Raw genomic sequence first — 20,278 nt, 5'->3', positions numbered from 1 at the left:
AGCAACTATGGAGGGTGATGGAGCAAGAGGTTGGCATGTGTGACAATAATGTGCATCAGAAAAGGAGTAGCTCTCGCCATGGACATTGCGAGATCCTTGTGGAAGCTTTCCACAAGGATCAGTAGAAGGTGCTGCCCCTTTACCATTGACCACAAACTCTAGCTCAAAAGTTTTTTTCCCCCTGTGTTTTTCTGAATTACTTGCATTTCCTGATTTATATCAGAATCAGGTTCACTATCACTGACATATGTCGTGAAATGTGTTGTTTTGCAGCACCAGTACAGTGCAAGACACAAAAATAAAAATTACTACAAGTTACAAAAATAAATAAATAGTGCAAAATAGGAATAACGAGGTATTGTTCATGGGTTCACCATATTGTCACCTGCTTCAGATTATTATAGGAAATAAAAATGGTTAGTTTAAGATTGCAGACCATTTCGACAGGTGTGCAGATTCTGTTTTAGTTTCACATAACTGACACTTTTTTTAATGATGCTTTCAAGAATCAAGATATACTCAGACATGAAAAGAACTCATCATAGAGATTAAAATGTGCAATTTCAATACAGAGGATAACCCAAGTAAAACTCACAAGGCAACATTTATTGAAGAGACAATGTTTCCAGCTAGCTTTCCCTCTACAGATAACTACAACATCCTACTTATAAACTGAACACACATTTGCCCAGAAATTCATCCCAGGTGAGTAGTGCAGTATGCTTTCTAAGGGAAGCGTAGCAGGTTGCACCTCACCTCTGAAATCCAATTCTACTGGCTTCACTGGAACTACATTTCACAGGCAGGGTACAATGTACTGCTCCCTCTACACATCTCATTTATCTCTACCACACGATGAATTTCTATGCAATTCTGTCTCACATTCATTTACTTTGCTGTAGAATTTCAAGGTTTTGAACTAGTCAGTTAAACCACCCAAGTAAAACTACATACTGAACAGAAACTAAAAGATATGGTATATCTGTGGATTAATTAACTAGAATTGAAAAATTTAATATGGGAAATTCCATTAGTCCAGCAACATGATCTACATTTACCTGCATACATGTGGTATGTCAGCCTCTCAATTAATTTTAACACAGTTCCTCCCTTTATGATTGGTATTCCAGATTTAGTTTGGACATTTTCTTCAAACACTATGTTCTCTTCAGAATCTTCTTCTGCAAAGTTATAAACATCTGGACTTGGCAGTCTGAGTGGCTGCTCCTTCTCCTCACATAGAAGAACCGTGTCCAACATACGTTCCAGGGTACTCCGATACTGAAGTGAAATCAAAGCTGCCATCCAATTGTTTTTGTCTTCAGCAGATTTGGCAGCAAATATTATACTGTTCTCATCCTTAGAAAGAATTTCAAATGCATGCTTGTATTCATAAGAGTCATCTTTGTCAATGATTTGCACTTTTCGCATTAGAAATTTTTCCTTGAGTCTGTACTCAACATTGCTACAGCCAGGTAACCTGGACTGCCCATGATTAATCCTGCAACTGATCATTAAGCCGTCAAAAAGGAAAATGTGTCGCTCATGCTTTGCCCCAATTCGTGTTAGTGTTCCTTCCATTATAAATTCATTGCAGCACTGTCCAATATCCTTCCCCTCCCATCCATCAATGTTTTTCTGAATTTCATTCATTTTCTTGATAGCAAGATGTTTACTTCTTATCTGATGGTTGTAGAGGCGAGGTAAAGGTTCTCTAAGTAACAAAAAAAGTTTAAACATTAGATATTGTTGTATAACAATTAGACCACAGGGAAAATATGCTAAGTTATTTGAAATTTATGTCACGATATTTTATAAGTTCAATCATGCTTGTAAAAAACATGGGAGAATTCAAATAAGCTGCTTAAAAACTTACAAGAAATTTTTTTCAGCATACAGGCGTAGAAACAGACTTGAATGAGTCTCCCGGTTATGTAACTATCAATCACATCATAGTAGTAGATATGGTTCAAAACAGAGTAAAACACATTTTATTGTCTCAACCTCATCCTCCCGCAGCAAATTATTTCACAAAGAGAATAAACCATCCTTTGGACTTGGCAATATTAGTGATTTACCCATAGTTTGAGATTATCAATCCAAACATCAAGAGGGTGGCATGCTTCCTCTAGCAAAGATCTTTAAATGATCAGAGACTTAATTAATCTGACCTTCATAAGAATAAAGTTTTTATCGTCTAACTACATTTGCATCAGAGCATTAAAGAAGAACTCTTCACCCAATTCTTTCCTTTTAACTTCTGTAATTAAAACTGGATAGAAGTAAGAGCATGAGGACACAGAGGACTGTTAACCCTCAGAAATATCCAAATAGTAGTAGCTTTTGCTCTGTTTTCTTTCTAGGTCTATCTCATTTTCAAATCCATTAATGATTTTTATTTTGGTTCCATTAGCAAGGCTGACCATTCCTGACTAGAATAAAAAAAACTAATTAGCAGCCACAGGACAAAAATCATTATGCTAATTTCTGTTCAATGTTATAAAGATGTATCATGACATTGAGGCAAGTGGTGATCTTTAAAAATAAAAATCCATCACGTGCATTAAAGTAAATTGTCTTTTTTCACCTAACCCCACAATCATGAGTGATAAAATGTTTCAAGAAAGCACTTAGTCATCCCTAACATACAACGGCAACTAGCTGCAATTCTCCCAGCTGATTTTCAACCATAATAGGTTACTGGGCAACTAGTGAATTTAAAAAATATTACCCCCAAATGTAGTTTTGGGTAAAAACATCCGTTAATGTGCAATATGCACTCTTATAATTCACATACAAATATGAACGGAACAAAGACAAATTTGGCCAGCCAACAAATTATTTTGTATTTCTGGTCAATCTGACAAGGGTGTGTCAAAAAGGTGTCAACTACCTATTGCAACAAAGGGAAAAATGTCAAAAAATTTCAGCTTACCCTGCCCTGCGTTTAGGTAGGTGTTTATTGCAAATACGTTCCATACTGCATTGGAGATTCAGCAAGGTAGTAATGGCTTGTTTCAAACACTCCCTGTCTTCTCCATCTTTACTTTTCTCTTGTAGTTGCTGTAATTTTAAAGCCAAAAGAATAAAAAGTTTGGATATAAAATTACCACAGGTTCGCCATTGTGAAAACCAACATGGAAATATTCCTCACAAGGCAAGTTAAAATAACATTAAGATGGCAACACAATGACTTTTTACCCCACTATAAAAGGAGCAACTCTGTTGAACTAATATCAGTTATAGGGTCATAGAGTTATACAACAGGGAAACAGGCCCTTTGGCCCAACTGGTCCATGCCAACCAAGATGCCCATCCAAGCTACTCCCATTTGCCAGTGTTTGGCCCATAACCTTCTAAACCTTTCATTATGAAAAAGTTTTTACGAAAGGGTGGCAGAAAAAGACAATGAAAACCAGTTATAATTACAGTGAAACCCAGCCCCATCTTTACTTGTAAACAATGAATTCTTTCAGATACTGAAAGACTTGGATAGTCTCAAATATTTAACATTATAACCCAAACAGAGGCATTGCTAAATAATGGGCACTCAGTCCTTCAGTACTTGCTTGCTTGGTGTACTTTATATCTTAAACCATGAGGCACAGGTTTTTCATGAGCAATGTCACCATGCATAATGATAAGGGGTTATTGTAATTAAGGTCCTCCATGTCAAAGCAGCATAAAATTTAAAGTACCTGTTATAATTCAATTTCAAAACTGTAACAAGTTAAAATGGAAGCAAAACACAAAACTCATTAGAATGGATGACTAGTGCAACCTTTACTTTCTGACCCATCACAGCATTCGTCCTCACCCCGTCCACTCAGATGACAACGCGGCAGCTTTTCACCTTTGTCAATGAACCTACTATTGTGGAATCTAAATCACTAAAGGGCCATGTGGTCCTAATTACCAAGTTAAACTTTGCCTGTTCCAATGCTCCTTTGGCACTTTACCCTCCTTTATGCTCCTCACCTTGTCTATCCCAGTAACTTCTCTTAAAAATAAATTCTCATTCTTTAGGGCACATCTAAATATAATAAAATTTTTCATTGCTTTCCTTCTTCCAGATCTTATGACTTTTCATCCTCACTAATATCAACTTTCACAAATTTGTTCTGCTCTCTCTCCTCGTATCCTCCGTTAAATCTCTTCCTCTCATGTAAACTTGCCAAACCATATTGACAGCCATTTCCTGGACCTTACCATCTCACATCGCTTTATTGCTCCCATTTTCTCAATCACAGATGGGACCACCTCTGATCGGCATGGCATCCAAACCACCCCCCAATCATATTTCCTTCTTGTGCCTCCAGGAAAAAAATCCCCCATTTATTTCAACCTGCACTTACAAAATCCCAACCTGATCCTCGTCCCCCATCCTTGATGCTCTTGTCCCCATTAATACTTGTATCCTTTCTCAACTTACATGACCTTCATTTTTGTTCCCTAAAAGACAAAGGGTGCAGACTTGTACTGCTGTGGGCAAAATTGGCTCAGCCATTCTTCGCCATTCCAGTTTGGACCACATGCGTAAAATAATCAGGCTCTTCTCTCTACATCAAATCTGCTCATTATTCGAAGATTATCCTGTAATGTAGAAAACTCTCAGCTTCTTTCTTCTACTATAAACTATTTTCTTAAAAGTTCTCTCTGATGTATTTTTCAAACCCTTATTTACCAACAATATGTAAAGAACTCTTGGAACAATTTAACACTAAGTTCATGACCATCGGCTGTCTCTGCTGCTTCCCTTAGCCCATGAAACAAACTTCTAAGATTTTCTGGAGTCCTACTCCTGTACGAACATCTTTCTACAGATTGTTATTTTCCTTTGTGCCATCTGGGATCTTATTCAGGAGACATCCTGAGGCTCCCTCAACACTGTTTAAATTGAAATGCTGAACGTCGAAATTCCCTTCCTATTCCCCATGTTCCTGGCTATTGCAATGCTTCTCCCTTCTCTTTCAAGTCTGCAAGTTATCACCCCTCTCCACAGGAAACCCAATTCATGTCTTTACCCTTCCATCCTTGTAAAACTACACCTCACCCCCAACCTTCCTTTTCAAAGAACGTGCAGAAACCTTCCAAAATTGTCACCACGTTTCTCAGAATTGCCTGTCTAAATTATTCCAAACAACCTTCTGCACCTGCCTTGTACCAAAATGGCTTTTACCTGAACCATTAATAGCATCCTATGTGACTGTGGCAGAGGCATTCCTACCACCTTTGTCCTTCTTAATCAATCTTCAACCACTGGCCACACCATCCTCTTCTAAAGCTTTTCCAAATTCATCCAGTTAGTGGGACTATACTCACCTTGCTTTATTTTTACCTGCTCCTACATCATTACATTTGGTGACCTCAAGGATTCATCCTTGGTCCCCTCATCACCAACATGATTACAATCTCCCTCTCTGTAATGAAGCAAGCAGAGCTTCTGACCATATATCTGTGCAATTGTCATGTTTCTTCTACCCCCTAACATCACCCTGCTCCATCCAAGCTCCAACCCCTGTACTGCTGAAATCCACATCGTTGTTATCACATTGCTGTGTCATTAAATCTGATGCAAGAGATTGCTAAATGCAGTCAAAGCCTATGCTGCCCAGTCATCTATCACTGGCTCTCTCCTGAAGCAATTCAAAGTGAATAATCAATAAAAGCAACAAATTAATGAATAATGAGCACCTATGTCTGTGAATTGACTGCACTTATTGATTGCTGAAAAAGAAAAATATTATTCCACAAGAAATTTGTTTCTAAGGATATATGACTAACCTCCTGCAATTCATCAACTTGTTAGTATCCATGTGTAACCTGACTACTCACAAAACAATGACCATCTGGATAAAGATTTATAACAAAAAGACAGCTGAAGCCAAACAACAACCCCTCCCACGTCACCCTCCCTCCAATCACAATGTGTCTGTGATTCACCAAGTTTCTTGCATTTGGAAGTAGCCTGAAGAGAAACAAAAGAACACTCAATACAAATGGAAAAGTATAATAATCAGGCAGCAAACACTCATGGGCTGAGTACTGTAAAAAAAATAAAGGGAAACTTGTAAAGCAGAGGGAATTAATTCCTAAATGCACACCAGATATCACTCAGTGCACCCAATTTTCTCCTAGACTCTTACCCTAAAGGCAGGCTAGTCAGTTTTTTTTGCCTACAGAAGGCGCCATCATCAAAAGCAACACCTCTCATTAGCAGTTACTTTCTTTCAACAGCCAAGCCATCAAAATGAACTCTGCTAGATACAGACAGAAGAAAATAGATTATTCCTGGAGGCAAATTAGACTAGTTTAGCTTTTTTCCAGTGGAAGGATGCCAAAAAACAAAGAATTTCAAACACAATATGGGATGAATCCAAATTGAGTGCCATTTGTATCTGATATTTGCAGTAGTACCAAAAGTCAGAGGAAAAGTAAAAGGACAGAGACTCAAGCTTCCATAAGAATAATGAGCTGGCAACCATCCACATTGATAAATACATATGTCTAGTCTTCTGCATTATGGATTTCTGCCAGCAAAGCCAAGCACTTAGACTTGCCTGCCCACCCCTCCACTCCCACCCCCGATGGGTGAATGCTGATGAAAGATCCACTTCACCAAGTTTCTTGGGGCTCCTTTCCTTTCCCTGGCACCCATATGCTCTAACTCCATTCGTTTGACTCACCATCCAGCTAGTGTTTCTGTGACTACTGCGATATGTTTTGCCTTCCTAAGTTAGCATTATGTGAGTGAAAGAACGAAAAGCACTGAAAGGCCAATGTCACTGGAATAACAGTTGGAAAAGCAGTAAACGCCATTTCTAGAAGCAGGATCGATGATGATTCTAAATATCTTCGATTCTGAACACAAATTTTCTATCAAACCCTAACCCATCATTTGTTACAAAGATTAATGTTTCTCCACACTGGTGCATTAAATTTATTACTGGAATATTACTCCTGACATGATGTTGGCATTTCCCTCAGAATTATCTCATTAATCTGCTCAGTGAATCTTGGATTGGCCTGCTAAGGGGCCTCTGATATTCTACTGCACATAAACCCCACAGCATTCCTCTGAACTGGAAGAGGCCATTCCTCTGAAAACTGAAGTATTGCAAAGATGGAAAATGAAGTAGAAAGAGCACCAAGAGGGAGCATGAAATACAGGATAGGGAGAAGACAAGCGGGCAAAGTTTTACTGCTCCAACTCAAAAATGGCCCCCTTTGAGCCCAAGTGTATGGGCTGTTCCACATGAAGTACCAATTAGTACTAAATCATGAGTAGGTTTATGCAGAGTTCAAACACAGAAGCTGCAACAAGGCTAATTTATTTAGCTTTACAGCTGCAAAAATGAAGACTTGCATCTGCCTACCACCAGCTAGGAAAGTTGGAAAGAATTGTTTGAGCTTCAAAGATCTGTAACATATATCTAGCATTAGGATATATGTTATGTCCTTCATTAATTCACTGGTCTGGTGAAAGGATTCACGTACACTGAAAACTGATATAGGGTAATATGCTTCTGTCTGCTTGCCTGTTTTTTTAAAATTATCTCACATATTCTGTTCTTTGCTTTTGGCTCCCACGCAGTCCTTTCTGTACAAGGCCAAAAGTAAAATCCATCCCCAGAGCAGACTTCCACCACCTTATCCCCAGATTTCCAATGACCTATGCCAGCTGATTATCAACATACTTTTGAACATTTTTTCATGATTTTCCATGCTTTCAATTTTGCTGTCAATAATATGAAATATGGTCCCCTTCATGAGCCTGTTTGGAGAACACTAAGCACATGTCCCAGGAACTGTCAAACCAGCCTGGCAATAAAAATTTTATACTTCAGTAAAACTGCTTTCCAGTCATAAAGAAAAAAAACCTGCAGATGGTGGAAATTTGAAATAAAAACTGAACAAAAGAGCAATGAAGTGTTCTATAAATACTCAGCAGCTCAAGCAACATCTGTGGCGGGAGAAAGAATTAATGTTTCAGCTCAATGGCTTATTATCAGAAAAGGACAAAACTAGAGAAAAGCTCATTTTAAAATACAGGGAAAGGGAGGAGGGAAGGAGAGAAAAGAGAAAGGCAGGAGAAATTAACATCAGTACAAGGGATCATATTGCAAGGTGAAAGTGCTACAAGTAACAAAACATATTTTCTTCTCGTGTTCTTTCTGCTGTTGGCGTTCGTATGCTGTGGCTTCACCTGCTTACCTCCTTTTTAGTTACACCGAACACTGCTCCTGGCACACACTTCCAAACACCTGCCTGAAGCAGAGTTAGCCCCTTGGTTTGACAGTAATGGCATAAGCTATGGATATGCTATTAAGGGATATGCTATGCCAAGAGATTACAGATGGTGATGAATTACAGTTCTTCTGCTGAAGGAGCCAGGAATGTCTAGTTCTGCACAAATCCATCTCATTTATCACAGTGGTAGTGTTACAAAACATTATGGATGGTATGAAGACAGGTCTTCATTTCCAAGGAGCTAAGCTATGGACAGTCTTACCACTACTATGCACCTGTGATAGTTTGTTTGGCAAGGACAAGGTCAATAAGATTTTACCTTTGTACTGGTTCACCCACTGACTTGGGTCCAGTCTGCCAGCCACACTGTTCAGGAGACACCCAGCTTGGTCACTGATGATGCCACCCAGTATTCTTGGTGATGAGCAATATCTAATATATTATTTATCTTAAAACTTAATTCTTTACACAAATATTTGCACACAATTTAACAGATTGCAATTCCATCATCAAAAGTTTAAAAATGTAAATTACATCAGGAACACAGTGGGCTGTCAGAAGATGGCAGCACTGGTCAATGATCTTTGGAGGTCATTTTGAAGCCCAACACAATGAATATTCATGAAAAAGCAAAACTTCATATTACAAAAAGGTATACTACAGTACATGGCAGAAAGGATTTTCCACTTGCTCAATTTTGTAAAGATCTTAGTAACAAGAAATTATTCATTTTATAATTTTGTAGTAATTCACCTCAGTTTAGCAATGGAAACATCTTACCTGCAACAGCTCGAAGTAATGCAAACAATGATAAATTGGGACTAAAAGTAGTTGCGGAAGTACATATTGAACAGCTTCTTTAAATCCTTCAGCAATAGACTATAAAGCAAGATTTATAATTGATTAGCAATGGTCTGCTCTGTAAATTATTTGATTTGATTACAAACACAATGAAAGAACCTTGAAGCCTTACAATAAGCCTACATATATATATTCAATCAAACAGTTATAAATTCATAACTACAGATTGTAGATAATTTTGATACACATACAATAATAATGCAATTAAATATTTAAGATCCTTTTATCTTTATGCCCTTTAGCTGCTTATTAAAGTGGAAAGTTATTCAGGTAATCTCACTGCAACAGAAGGTCAATCCTCACATAGAATATAGCAACTTAAGTGGAGCAAAATATGAAGTCAATGCATCACTTATAATGCTAGCCTTCCATAAGAGACAGCAAATCAATTGCTTACTTTTGCTTGCAAGTCTACAGCAACCAAATTTAAAAATGCAACCAAAAAGGTATTGAACTATACTGATCTCTGGTCATCGCAAACACATAAAACCAATTAAAGTTTGCACTTTTAACTTCAAGATCACAGCAAGAGATAATTTTTTAAAAAAGAGAAAGTTAGAAGTGCTTTGCAGTTTTTATTTCAGAGAAAAACTGACAACCTGGCCTTAAAGATTTTTTTTTTTTTTTGACCATGCAGTAACAGTTTTGGTCTGCAGGTGGCTTTTTGGAGGGGATGGTTTTTGTCGAGAGCATGGTTTTCTTCAGAGATTACATAGCTTCTGGGAAATAGTCTTTTTCTCCCCCCTTATTTTTATTGAATAAAACTCAATTTATAAGAATACCAGCTGCATTTTCTCAACTTGATTACAAAGGTCTGTACAACTGATAGTGGTGGAATAGTTATAATTTAGGATTTGACGACTGAGAACAAATTTTTCTTATTTGGAAGCACAAAAGATGCAGTCTCGGCCTGAAACATCAACTATCCCTTTGCCTCCACAAATGTTGCTTGACCTGCTGAGTTCCTCCAGCAACTTGCTTTTTGTTTCTTTATCTGGAATATTAATACTGTAAATCTGGCCAATTCCACTACTGCCAGTTTTACTTTATGGATTCTCCACCTAATCCTGTGCAAGTGTTAAATTTGTAAGCAAAAAATCAGATGGTTTGGAAACATTCAAAAGGTCACTTTTCCTAACACCCCTGCATAACCTGCACATGAGCAAAGGTGAAACTCTGCTCAAAAGAGCTGATTTATAACAAATGCTAAATCAAATGTGGATTATTAGTTGTAGAACACAGAAAAATGTTTGAAATAACAAAGCAAACTCAGGTCCAAGCTTGTCTCATGAGAAAACGGAAATCATGCAGTCTAAAAAAATGAACAAAGAAATCATCTATGACAACGTATAGAATATCAAATCCTCAAGGAAAAAACTTGCATTATATAATAGCTTTCACCTATAATAGCTCAGTATGTCCCAAAGTGCTCAAAAGTCAAATACTTTTGAAGTCTGTCACCACACAGCATCCATCTTGCAAGCTGCAAATTCTCACTAACAGCAATGTGACAGCAATCAAACAAGCAACTAATAACAAAATGATTAAAGCATAAATATTTGTCAAGAGATATGGGATACCTCCCTTGCTGAGCTTTGAAATAATGCTATGAGGTCATGGTGTGCCCAAGGTTTAACACCTCACCCAAAATTTCACCACCTGAAATGAACCTATCGTAACAAGCATCTGGCTGGATCTCTTAAAAGTAGGGTACTCATGACTCACAGCTACTGCACAACTTGTGGTTAACTGTTCAATAAAACACTGACAGACATGAGAATAGGCACCCTTCTCTGACGCTCGCTTAAAGACACCGGTGGAAAAGGTTGTATGTTTGATGCCAGCTCTCTGAAGGACATCAGTTCTGTTACAGAGCATTCAGATGCGCCAACCTAAAGATTGATGCACATGCATATCAGGATGCTTAAAGCATCGGTAGCTTGCTTGAAAGCCAGGGATAGATATCTGGGTGCATGGGGGAAACAGGTATGGGGAAGGAGTGGGCTGGGGAGTCTAGCTCTAACCTTGCATGTAGATTTGCATGAATCCTGGAGCAAAAATTAGTGCCCAACCCCAGAGCAAAACTTAAGTACATTCACAGACCCACTAATGGTGCAGCACAGGATAACCAAAGTCAGAGCTTCAATTGTGACAGTAGACAGAAGCCATGCAACGTAAAGGCAATGTAGTGGAAGGCTGGAGTTCTGTCATCCCAGGTCAAGGCTCACAGTGCTCAAGGCCCGGACTTCTAGTGTCGAAAGGGTCTTTGAGGCTGTCACTGAACTTCAACAATCTGTCCTTCTAAAAATGAACAGGACTGATGTTCTGCCTTGCTGTCGAGACAATGAAGAGAGCTTCTTGTTCAAGTAGTAATTCAGACTCCCAACTGAGATCCCAGAAAGAACCACAAATAGTTACAAGATTTCCAACACTGTTGCAGTACAAGTACTAAGGTCAAGTTGCGTAATTCTAAATCGTGCAATACTTGGGTTTCTTCAGATTTTGTAAAAAAATCATCTTAAATCGTAAATAATTTCAAGTATTAATCTTGCCAATGTGAACAGTTAGAAACCCTTAAAGTGGACTGCAGAACATAGTTGACAACTCATGTATCACAGAATCAAAGGTTACAGCACAGGAGGCCATTCACCCTCAACTCGAAGCAAAAATTAGCTAGTCCTGCTTCCCTGTTCTCCCGCTATAGTCTTATAATTGCTTTTCATCCAAATACTTATATCCAGTTTCCTTTTGGATGCCACAAAGTAAATCTGCCTCACTACCCAGCTGAGCAGTTCATTCCAGATCCTAACTACTTGCTGAATAAAAAAGTGTTTCTTCATGTCACTTATTTTTGACAATTACAGTTATTCTCAACCGATCCACAAATGGGGAGAGTTTCTGATATAACCCTTCTTGATTTTAAATTGCTCTGTCAGATATTCTGTTAGCAACCAAGGACAACCCCAGACTTTCCATTCCATCCATATAACTGAAGTCCCTCTTCTCTGAAAGCATTATACGAAATGTCTTCTGCACCCTCTCTAAGCCTTTCACATCTACCTTAAAATGTGGCACCCTGAAGTGGACACAACGTTCCCGTTGTGGGTGAACGCACGTTATAAAAGATTCATCACGACTTCCTTGCTCTCGAACCCTACTTGTCTATTTATAAAGCCCATGTTTATGGGATTGTGTACACTGTTTTAACTGCTTTCTTAGCTTGTCCTGCCAACTTCAACAAATTAACCACATATATTCCAAATCTCTGTTCCTGTACCCCTTTAAAATTGTGCTCTTCGGTTTATATTGCAAGCAAAAATATATTGCTTGGCAACTAAATACAAAAGAATAGTTAGCTTCTTAATGTACCCCATTATGCCTGCACACTTGATGCAACACAGAACTGTTCATTTTGGAGACACCTTGACCCAATTTTTATAAAGCTTGCACCAAGTAAGCCAATCATTCTTTAACTGGATCAACATAACTAAGTGAGCAGTTTCCTTAAAATTGACGACTTTCAGCTTTCAGGATAGATGAACTCAAACAAAAAATTTAAGTCCATTGATTGCTTCCTCAATCTTTCTACGCCAAAAACATCTGATAATCAGGTTCAAAATGGTTAAACTATTTGTAAAATCAAAGCCCATTCAAATATTGAATAGTGGACTCAAATATGCTATTAGGCTCATCGCATTTCACCATAATGAAAAAGCAGTTCATAATTTAATCATCATTAATCTGTTTTGTGCCTTATTTTTACCTCCCATTATAAAATTATTCATTTAATAAATACCATGGATTTTCCTCCTAAATTCAAAAATCACCATCATATTTTTAGCGAGTAACTCTCCTTCTCGTAATGCTTTGACGTCCTTCATTAATGCATCATTTTAGAACCACAGAAAAACTACAGCACAGAAAACAGGCCATTTGGCCCTTCTAGTCTGTGCCGAAACATTATTCAGCTAGTCCCATTTACCTGCCCCCAGCCCATACCCCTCCAGACCTCTCTCGTCCATGTATCTATCCAATTTACTCTTAAAAGTTAAGAGCGAGCCCGCATTTACCACATCAGATGGCAGCCCATTCCACACTCCCACCACTCTTTGAGTGAAGAAGTTCCCTCTAATGTTCCCCCTAAACCTTTACCCTTTCACCCTAAAGCCATGATGGCCTGGGTTTGTAAATTATTTTTTGCTCAAAGTGAGAGTAAAGTTATTAAGATCTTACGAGATTTATTAAGAAATTCTTAATAATTAAATTAAGACCTTCTCAATTTATTAAGACATTCTTCTGAGATTTGGAACCTGGACTTCTGTCACTCATCTAATCGAGTCAACTTTACTGCTATTTAAAATACCAGGTTGTGTGTGTAGAGGTTAGCCTCTTATTTCAGTAAATTCCTACCAATTGTGAATATTCATGGATAGTGAAATAGATTTCCACAAGACCAAAGACAGAGGAGCAGAATTAGGCCATTTGGCCCATCGAATCTGTTCCACCATCGATCATGGTTGCTTTATTTTTCCCTCTCAACTCCATTCTCCTGCCTTCTCCCCTTAACCTTTGACGCCCTTACTAATCAAAAACCTATCAACCTTCGCTTTAAATATACCCAATGACTTGGCCTCCATAGCAGTCTGTGGCAATGAATTTCACAGATTCACCATCCTCTGACTAAAATTCCGCCTCATCTCTGTTCTAAAGGGATGTCCTTCTATTCTGAGGCTGTGCCCTCTGGTCCTAAACTCTCCCACTACTGGAAACATCCTCTCCATGTCCACTCTATCCAGGCCTTTCAATATTTGGTAGGTTTCAATGAGATCCCCCCCCCCATCCTTCTAAACTCCAGCGAGTACGTGCCCAGAGTCCTCATACACTTAAACCTTTCATTCTCAGGATCATTCTTGCAAATCTCCTCTAGACCCTATCCAATACCGGCACAGTTTTCCTTAGATATGGAGCCAACACTGCTCACAATACTCCAAATGTGGTCTGACAAATGCCTTATAAAACCTCAGCATTACATCCTTGCTTTTATATTCTTGACCTCTCTAAATGAATGCAAACTATGCATTTGCCTTCCTTACTACTGAATCAACCTGCAAGTTAGCCTTTACGGAATCTTGCACTCAGACTCCCAAGTCCATTTGCACCTGATTTCGGAATTCGCTCCCCATTTCGAAAATAGTCTGTGTGTTTATTCCTTCTACCAAAGTCTATGACCATACACTTCTCTATGCTGTATTCCATCTGCCACTTCTTTGCCCATTCTCCAAACCTGCCCAAGTCCTTCTGCAGTCTCCCTGCTTCCTCAACACTATCTGCCCCTCCACTTATCTTTGTATCATCCACAAACTTGGCCACACAGCCATCAATTCTGTTATCCAGATCATTAACATAACATGAAAAGTAGTGGACCCAACACCGACCCCTGCGGAACACCACTAGTCACTGGCAACCAACCAGAAAAAGGCCGCTTGTATTCCCACTCTTTGCTTTCTGCCAGTCAGCCAATCTTCTATCCATGCTAGTACTTTTCCTGTAATACCAAAGGCTTCTATCTTGTTCAGCAGCATCATATGCAGTACCTTGTCAAAGGCCTTCTGAATGTCCAAGTCAACAATATCCACTGGCTCTTTGTCTATCCTGCCTGTTACTTCCTCAAAGAATTCCAACCAATTTGTCAGACAAGATCTTCCCTTAAGGAAACCATGCTGAAACCTCATCCTTAATAATGGACTCCAACATCTCACCAACCACTGAAGTCAGGCTAACTGGCCTATAATTTCCTGTCTTTCGCCTCCCTCCCTTCTTAAAGAAGAGCGACATCTGCGATTTTCCTAGTCCTCTGGAACCATTCCTGAATCTAATGATTCTTGAATGATCACTACTAAAGCCTCCACAATCTCTTCAGCTACCTCTTTCAGAACCCTAGGGTATAGTCCATCCAGTCCAGATGACTTATCTACCTTCAGACATTTCAGTTTCCCCAAGCACCTTCTCCTTAGTAATAGCAACTACACTCACTTCTGCCCCCTGAATCTCTTGAATTTCTGGCACGTTGCTGGTGTCTTCTACAGTGAAGACTGATGCAAAATACTTATTCAGTTCATCCGCCATTTCTTTGTTCCCCGTTACCATCTCTCCAGTGTCATTTTCCAGCGGTCTAATGTCCACTCTTGCCTCTTCTACTCTTTATATTTGAAAAAACTTATGGTATCTTCTTTTATATTATTGGCTAGCTTACCTTCATATTTCATCTTTTCTCCCCTTATTGCTTTTTGAGTTGCCTTCTGCTGGTTTTAAAAGCTTCCCAATCCTCTAGCTTCCCACTAATTTCTGTAATATTGTATGCCTCCTCTTTTGCTTTTATGCTGTCTTTGACTTCCCTTGTCAGCCACTGTTGCCTCATCACCTCTTCAGAATACTGCTGCTTCTTCGGGATGAACTGATCCTGCATCTTCCGAATTACTCCCAGAAACTCCTGCCATTGCTGCTCTACCATCATGCCTGCTAGGGTCCCCCTCCAATTAACTTTGGCCAGCTCCTCTGTCAAGCCTCTGTAGTTTCCTTAACTCAACTGTAATACCGATACATCAGATTTTAGCTTCTCCCTCTCAAACTGCAGGGTGAATTCCATCATATTATGATCATTGCCTCCTAAGGTTTCCTTTACCCTAAGCTCCCTAACGAAATCTGGTTCATTGCACATCACCAAATCCATAACTACCTTTTCCCTAGTGGGCTAAACAACAAGCTGTTCTAAAAAGCCACCTCGTAGGCATTGGACAAATTCCTTCTCTTGGGATCCAGTGCCAACCCGATTTTCCCAGTCTACCTGCATATTGAAATCCCCCATGACCACCATAACAATGCTTTTATTTTTACATGCCTTTTCCATTTCCTGTTGTAATTTGTACCCCACATCCTGGCTACTATTCGGAGGCTTGTATACAAACTCCCATGAGGGAGTTTTTACCCTTTCAGTTTCTTAACTCTACCCACAAGGATTCTACATCTTCTGATCCAATGTCATTTCTTGCTGACGATTTGATTTCTTTTTTTTAAAAACCAACAGAGCCACCCCACCCCCTCTGCTCACCTGCCTGTCTTTTCGATAGGATGTATATCCTTGGATGTTGAGCTCCCAGCTGTGATCTTCTTTCAGCCACAACTCAGATTCCCACAACGTCATACCTGCCAATTTCTAACTGCACTATAAGATCATCTACCTCATTTCGTATACTGCTTGCATCCAAACATAACACCTTCTGTCCTGTATTCACCACCCTTCTTCTCAAATTTGTCTCCATGTTGCCTGAAATTACATTCTTATCCCTTTCTAAACTTTGTCTTATTCTTTATTCTGGAGACTTCAGTAACCTCTCCTGCACTCTCTTTCCCTTTTACTTTATCCATACTTTTCCAATCTGTTGAACCCACCCCCACTACCTTTTATTTCAAAGCCCTACCCACAGCCCTAGTTATGCGATTCGCCAGGACCCTGGTCCCAGCATGGTTTAGGTGGAGCCCGTCCCATCAGAACAGCTCCCTCCTTCCCCAGTACTGGTTCCAATGTCCCACAGATTCAAACCCACTTCTCTGACACCAATCTTTGAGCCACGCATTTAACTCTCTGATCTTATTGACCCTGTGCCAATTTGCATGTGGCTCAGGTAGCAAACCAGAGGTTATTTAAAAATCTAAAATAATCCTGGATTTAAACTTGAAATTATAGAGGCAGTTTTTAAGGCCTGCTGACTTTATTTAAAAGGCACAAACTGTAATGAATTGTAAAGTTCTCAAACCTCAAAAGGGACTTTAAAATCAACACACACGTCTAACAAAAATACTGCAGATTCTGGGAATCTGAAGTGAAAACAGAAAAGACAGTAAACACTCAACAGCTCAGGCAGCATACGTGGTGAGATAAGCAGAGTTGATGTTTCAGATCATTAACCTTTCTGGTAACTGTTCCGATGGAAGGTCATCGACCTGAAACATTAACTCTATTCCTCTCTCCACAGACACAGCCTGACCTATGAATATTTCCATAATTCTGTTTTCATTGCACACATGCATACATAGCCAAATCAGAACAAAGCTCATGCCTACTCTCAAAATCAGCAATTATGCAAAAGCAAATGAAAGCAGAAGGTAATTATTAAAAAAGGCACTGAAAAGCAAGATCATGAGGATGAAAGAATTTCAAACATGCTTCCTGTTTGACATTACAATTAGTCTTGACACCAACTGCATTCTTTGAGATGTGGGAGGAAACCAGAGCACCCGGAGGAAACCCATGCGGTCACAAGGAAAACGTCCAAACTCCACACAGACAGCCTCAGTCAGGTAGCATGGCGGTTAGCGCAACACTATTACAGCTGTCTGTAAGGAGTTTGTATGTTCTCCTGTGTCTGCGTGGGTTTCCTCCGGGTGCTCCGGTTTCCTCCCACATTCTAAAGATGTACGGGTAGGTTAATTTGAGTTTAAAATGGGCGACGCGGACTTGTTGGGCCTTAAGGGCCTGTTACCTCGCTGTAAATAAAAATTTTTTAAAAATTAAAAAAAAACTTCAGCAGTAAATCTCTGCATGAATATTTCATTTGGCCAGTTTGTGCACATGTGGATCTCTTCCATTAGAACCTCTAAGTTTTCTAATTATTTCAATTTAGCTGTTACTTTTAATTTTAATCAATCCTTCTATCTGGGAATTCTCACATCAGTTCCCATTGCAGAACAGAAAACAGGTGTACATTATAGCTGAACAAAAGCAAAAAAAAACTTACCTGAAAGTAAAAGGCTACAGGTGACCTGGACATCAAATTATTGAAGTACTCATGAAACTGTGGTGAAAGAATATCTTGTGCACACACTTCATATGGGTCAAATACTTGCTCCTGTGTGAAAAAGAAAAAGTTTAACTTTTTCCATTTTTACTTCATGATTTTGTTTAAATGCTACCTATTTAGTTATAAGTAGGGTGCAGTAAATATGCTTTTCGTTACCAATAACATTCTGTTCATATCTTGACAATGCAACTCCTCAAAATCTGATAAACCTATGGAAGTTCATTGGGCCAACTGCAAGATAGTAAAATGCCAGTGATGTAACCTCTCTCATATCCCTCCATAGAATTCGGTAAAAAGAATCATGCCCTTTTGAATAGACTAGCTCCAATGTTCATAGAAAATGCCTGACTGCCAGCCACATCTTGACCCTTAACAGTGCATCAAATTATAGGGCATTTTCCAGAAAGGTTAAGATTTTAAAGTTCACGTCAGCCCTAAGCTCTTTTGATGTGTATAAATATTCTGTGTGCTTTTTCATGCGCATAAACCCACAATCCAATCTGGATTCCTTTCTCTGTGTTCTTTCTACAGATAGAATGTTCATAATTTAATAAATTTGACCCAAATAAATTAAGATACTTGTTCACTTAAAGTGCTGTTAATCAGGAATTTTCTTTTCAAAGCAGTTTAGTCACAATTGTAAACTTTTCTATCACGTGAAAAGACAGCTCAGGGTAGAAAGAAGCAGACATTGGTTCAATAATATATTAACTCAGAAAAGAGTCTCAAATGAATCTTATAAATTGCTCTCCATTTAAATGTCACTTAGAGCTTAGTCTCCCAATCCAGGTCACCCATTAATTAAAGAAAAATACATTTGCTCAGGAGTCAGTAAAACATATCTTAGAACACCCTCTATCTTATAGTTCAATTGGTAGGCCATCAATATGTTACAAGTCACAATTCCTTTCTTTCCTAACACCAAAACCCATAACTTAAAAAGTAATGCTCTGCCCCCTTCATTTTGTTTACAAAGTAAACATGAAACAATTCACATTTTAGCACTTGCAAATAATTTTTACAAAGACTTGCAATTAAAGTTTCAGCTGTTACTTCTGGCCCTTTGACTTCAAACTAAGCTTCCCTGCAGTGCTGGACTGTAGCATGGTAAGAACTCCATGTCTTAGACATTCACACCCCCAAAAAGAGGTTGCATGTCCTTTTAACAAATGGGGTAATAAGAAGCTATATATGCCAGGGTTTTAGTAATTAATGAAATGGTTATCAGCTGACCGCGACATTCAGTTCAGGATTCCAAATTAATGAACATATACCACACGGAAATAAATCAACATGTAAATGTTAACTGTAAAATGTATACCATATAAAATTTCTACTTTAGAATTATTGATCCACTATAAAACATTATATGCCTCAGAGTAACAAAATCTTAATTCACTCCTGCAATGATTCACAATGCAGCAATATCATTTTTGTTTAAAAAAGGCACAGATTATTAACTAGTCTGGATACTAGCCAGGTTGAAACATCCAAAAGATGAAGAGTGAATTCGTTATTCAATATGGATGAGGAGGTCAGGAGAATGGGAACAGAGATTTTCAATTTAAGAAATACAAGGGAGGGGGAACGCACACCTTGTGTGCACATGGTGGATGATTACCAATGTACAAGCAGGGGAATAATTAAGATGTATTCAAAATCATAAAAAGCTTCACTTTTCTGTTGAGGACCTTACAGTCGAACACCGTCTTTGACCACATACAAATCACCATCATGCTGTACCTCTGCCAGATCTTCAAAGCAGCTTCCAACTAATGGGTGAGGGCTGCTTTCATCTGTCATCTCAACAGTATCTTCCATTAAACCCAACAGCTTCACAGTCAGTTCATGAATATCCAAGATGTTACTGAAGATCACATCAATGTCCTATTAGAAAACAATGCACAGACTTAATATTCCTTGCACATTTAACCTTTGGGACTAGTAGACTTCAACACAACATATCACAGGTTGCTTGTGAGATAATAAAAAGTGTGATTAATCACATGTTCTTCCTTCCCAGTTCTCAACCCAGTCATAATTCCAATCAGTCACTGGAAAGTATTGAATAATGGCTACAAATAGCATGTCCTTCGATTTTTCTTTATCCCAGTGGAAAGGCATATAATTGATACTCAGAAACTACTCTCATAACACAGATCATAAATCTTCTGTGCAGGAAATCAAAAGGCACTGAAATGCATTTCACAACATATTGCCTTGTAGTCTTCAGAATTCTACTGTTGGTATTGGCTTACCCACTTTTGGATTCTGATATAAATTTTCAAAGTAATTTCTCCCAATAATGG

General features: G+C 38.7%; 1 protein-coding gene across 3 annotated transcripts in view; it reads right to left on the bottom strand.

Annotated features, from left to right (window-relative positions):
* Positions 1 to 20,278, bottom strand: part of sos2 (son of sevenless homolog 2 (Drosophila)) — an 86,084-nt gene that overhangs the window by 21,266 nt on the left and 44,540 nt on the right. For all 3 annotated transcript variants that reach the window (XM_052023856.1, XM_052023846.1, XM_052023865.1), the window contains 5 exons: positions 19,713 to 19,856; positions 17,907 to 18,017; positions 9,031 to 9,129; positions 2,936 to 3,063; positions 1,059 to 1,714 (listed from right to left, as the gene is read on the bottom strand). In XM_052023856.1, coding sequence (XP_051879816.1) covers positions 1,059 to 1,714; positions 2,936 to 3,063; positions 9,031 to 9,129; positions 17,907 to 18,017; positions 19,713 to 19,856 — 1,138 coding nt within the window. The remainder of the gene's footprint in view (positions 1 to 1,058; positions 1,715 to 2,935; positions 3,064 to 9,030; positions 9,130 to 17,906; positions 18,018 to 19,712; positions 19,857 to 20,278) is intronic.

Source organism: Pristis pectinata, chromosome 1 (genome assembly GCF_009764475.1).
Source record: "Pristis pectinata isolate sPriPec2 chromosome 1, sPriPec2.1.pri, whole genome shotgun sequence".
NCBI lineage: Eukaryota > Metazoa > Chordata > Chondrichthyes > Rhinopristiformes > Pristidae > Pristis > Pristis pectinata.
Note: the sequence above shows the minus strand (reverse complement) of the source record. Positions and strands in the feature narration are given on the sequence as shown.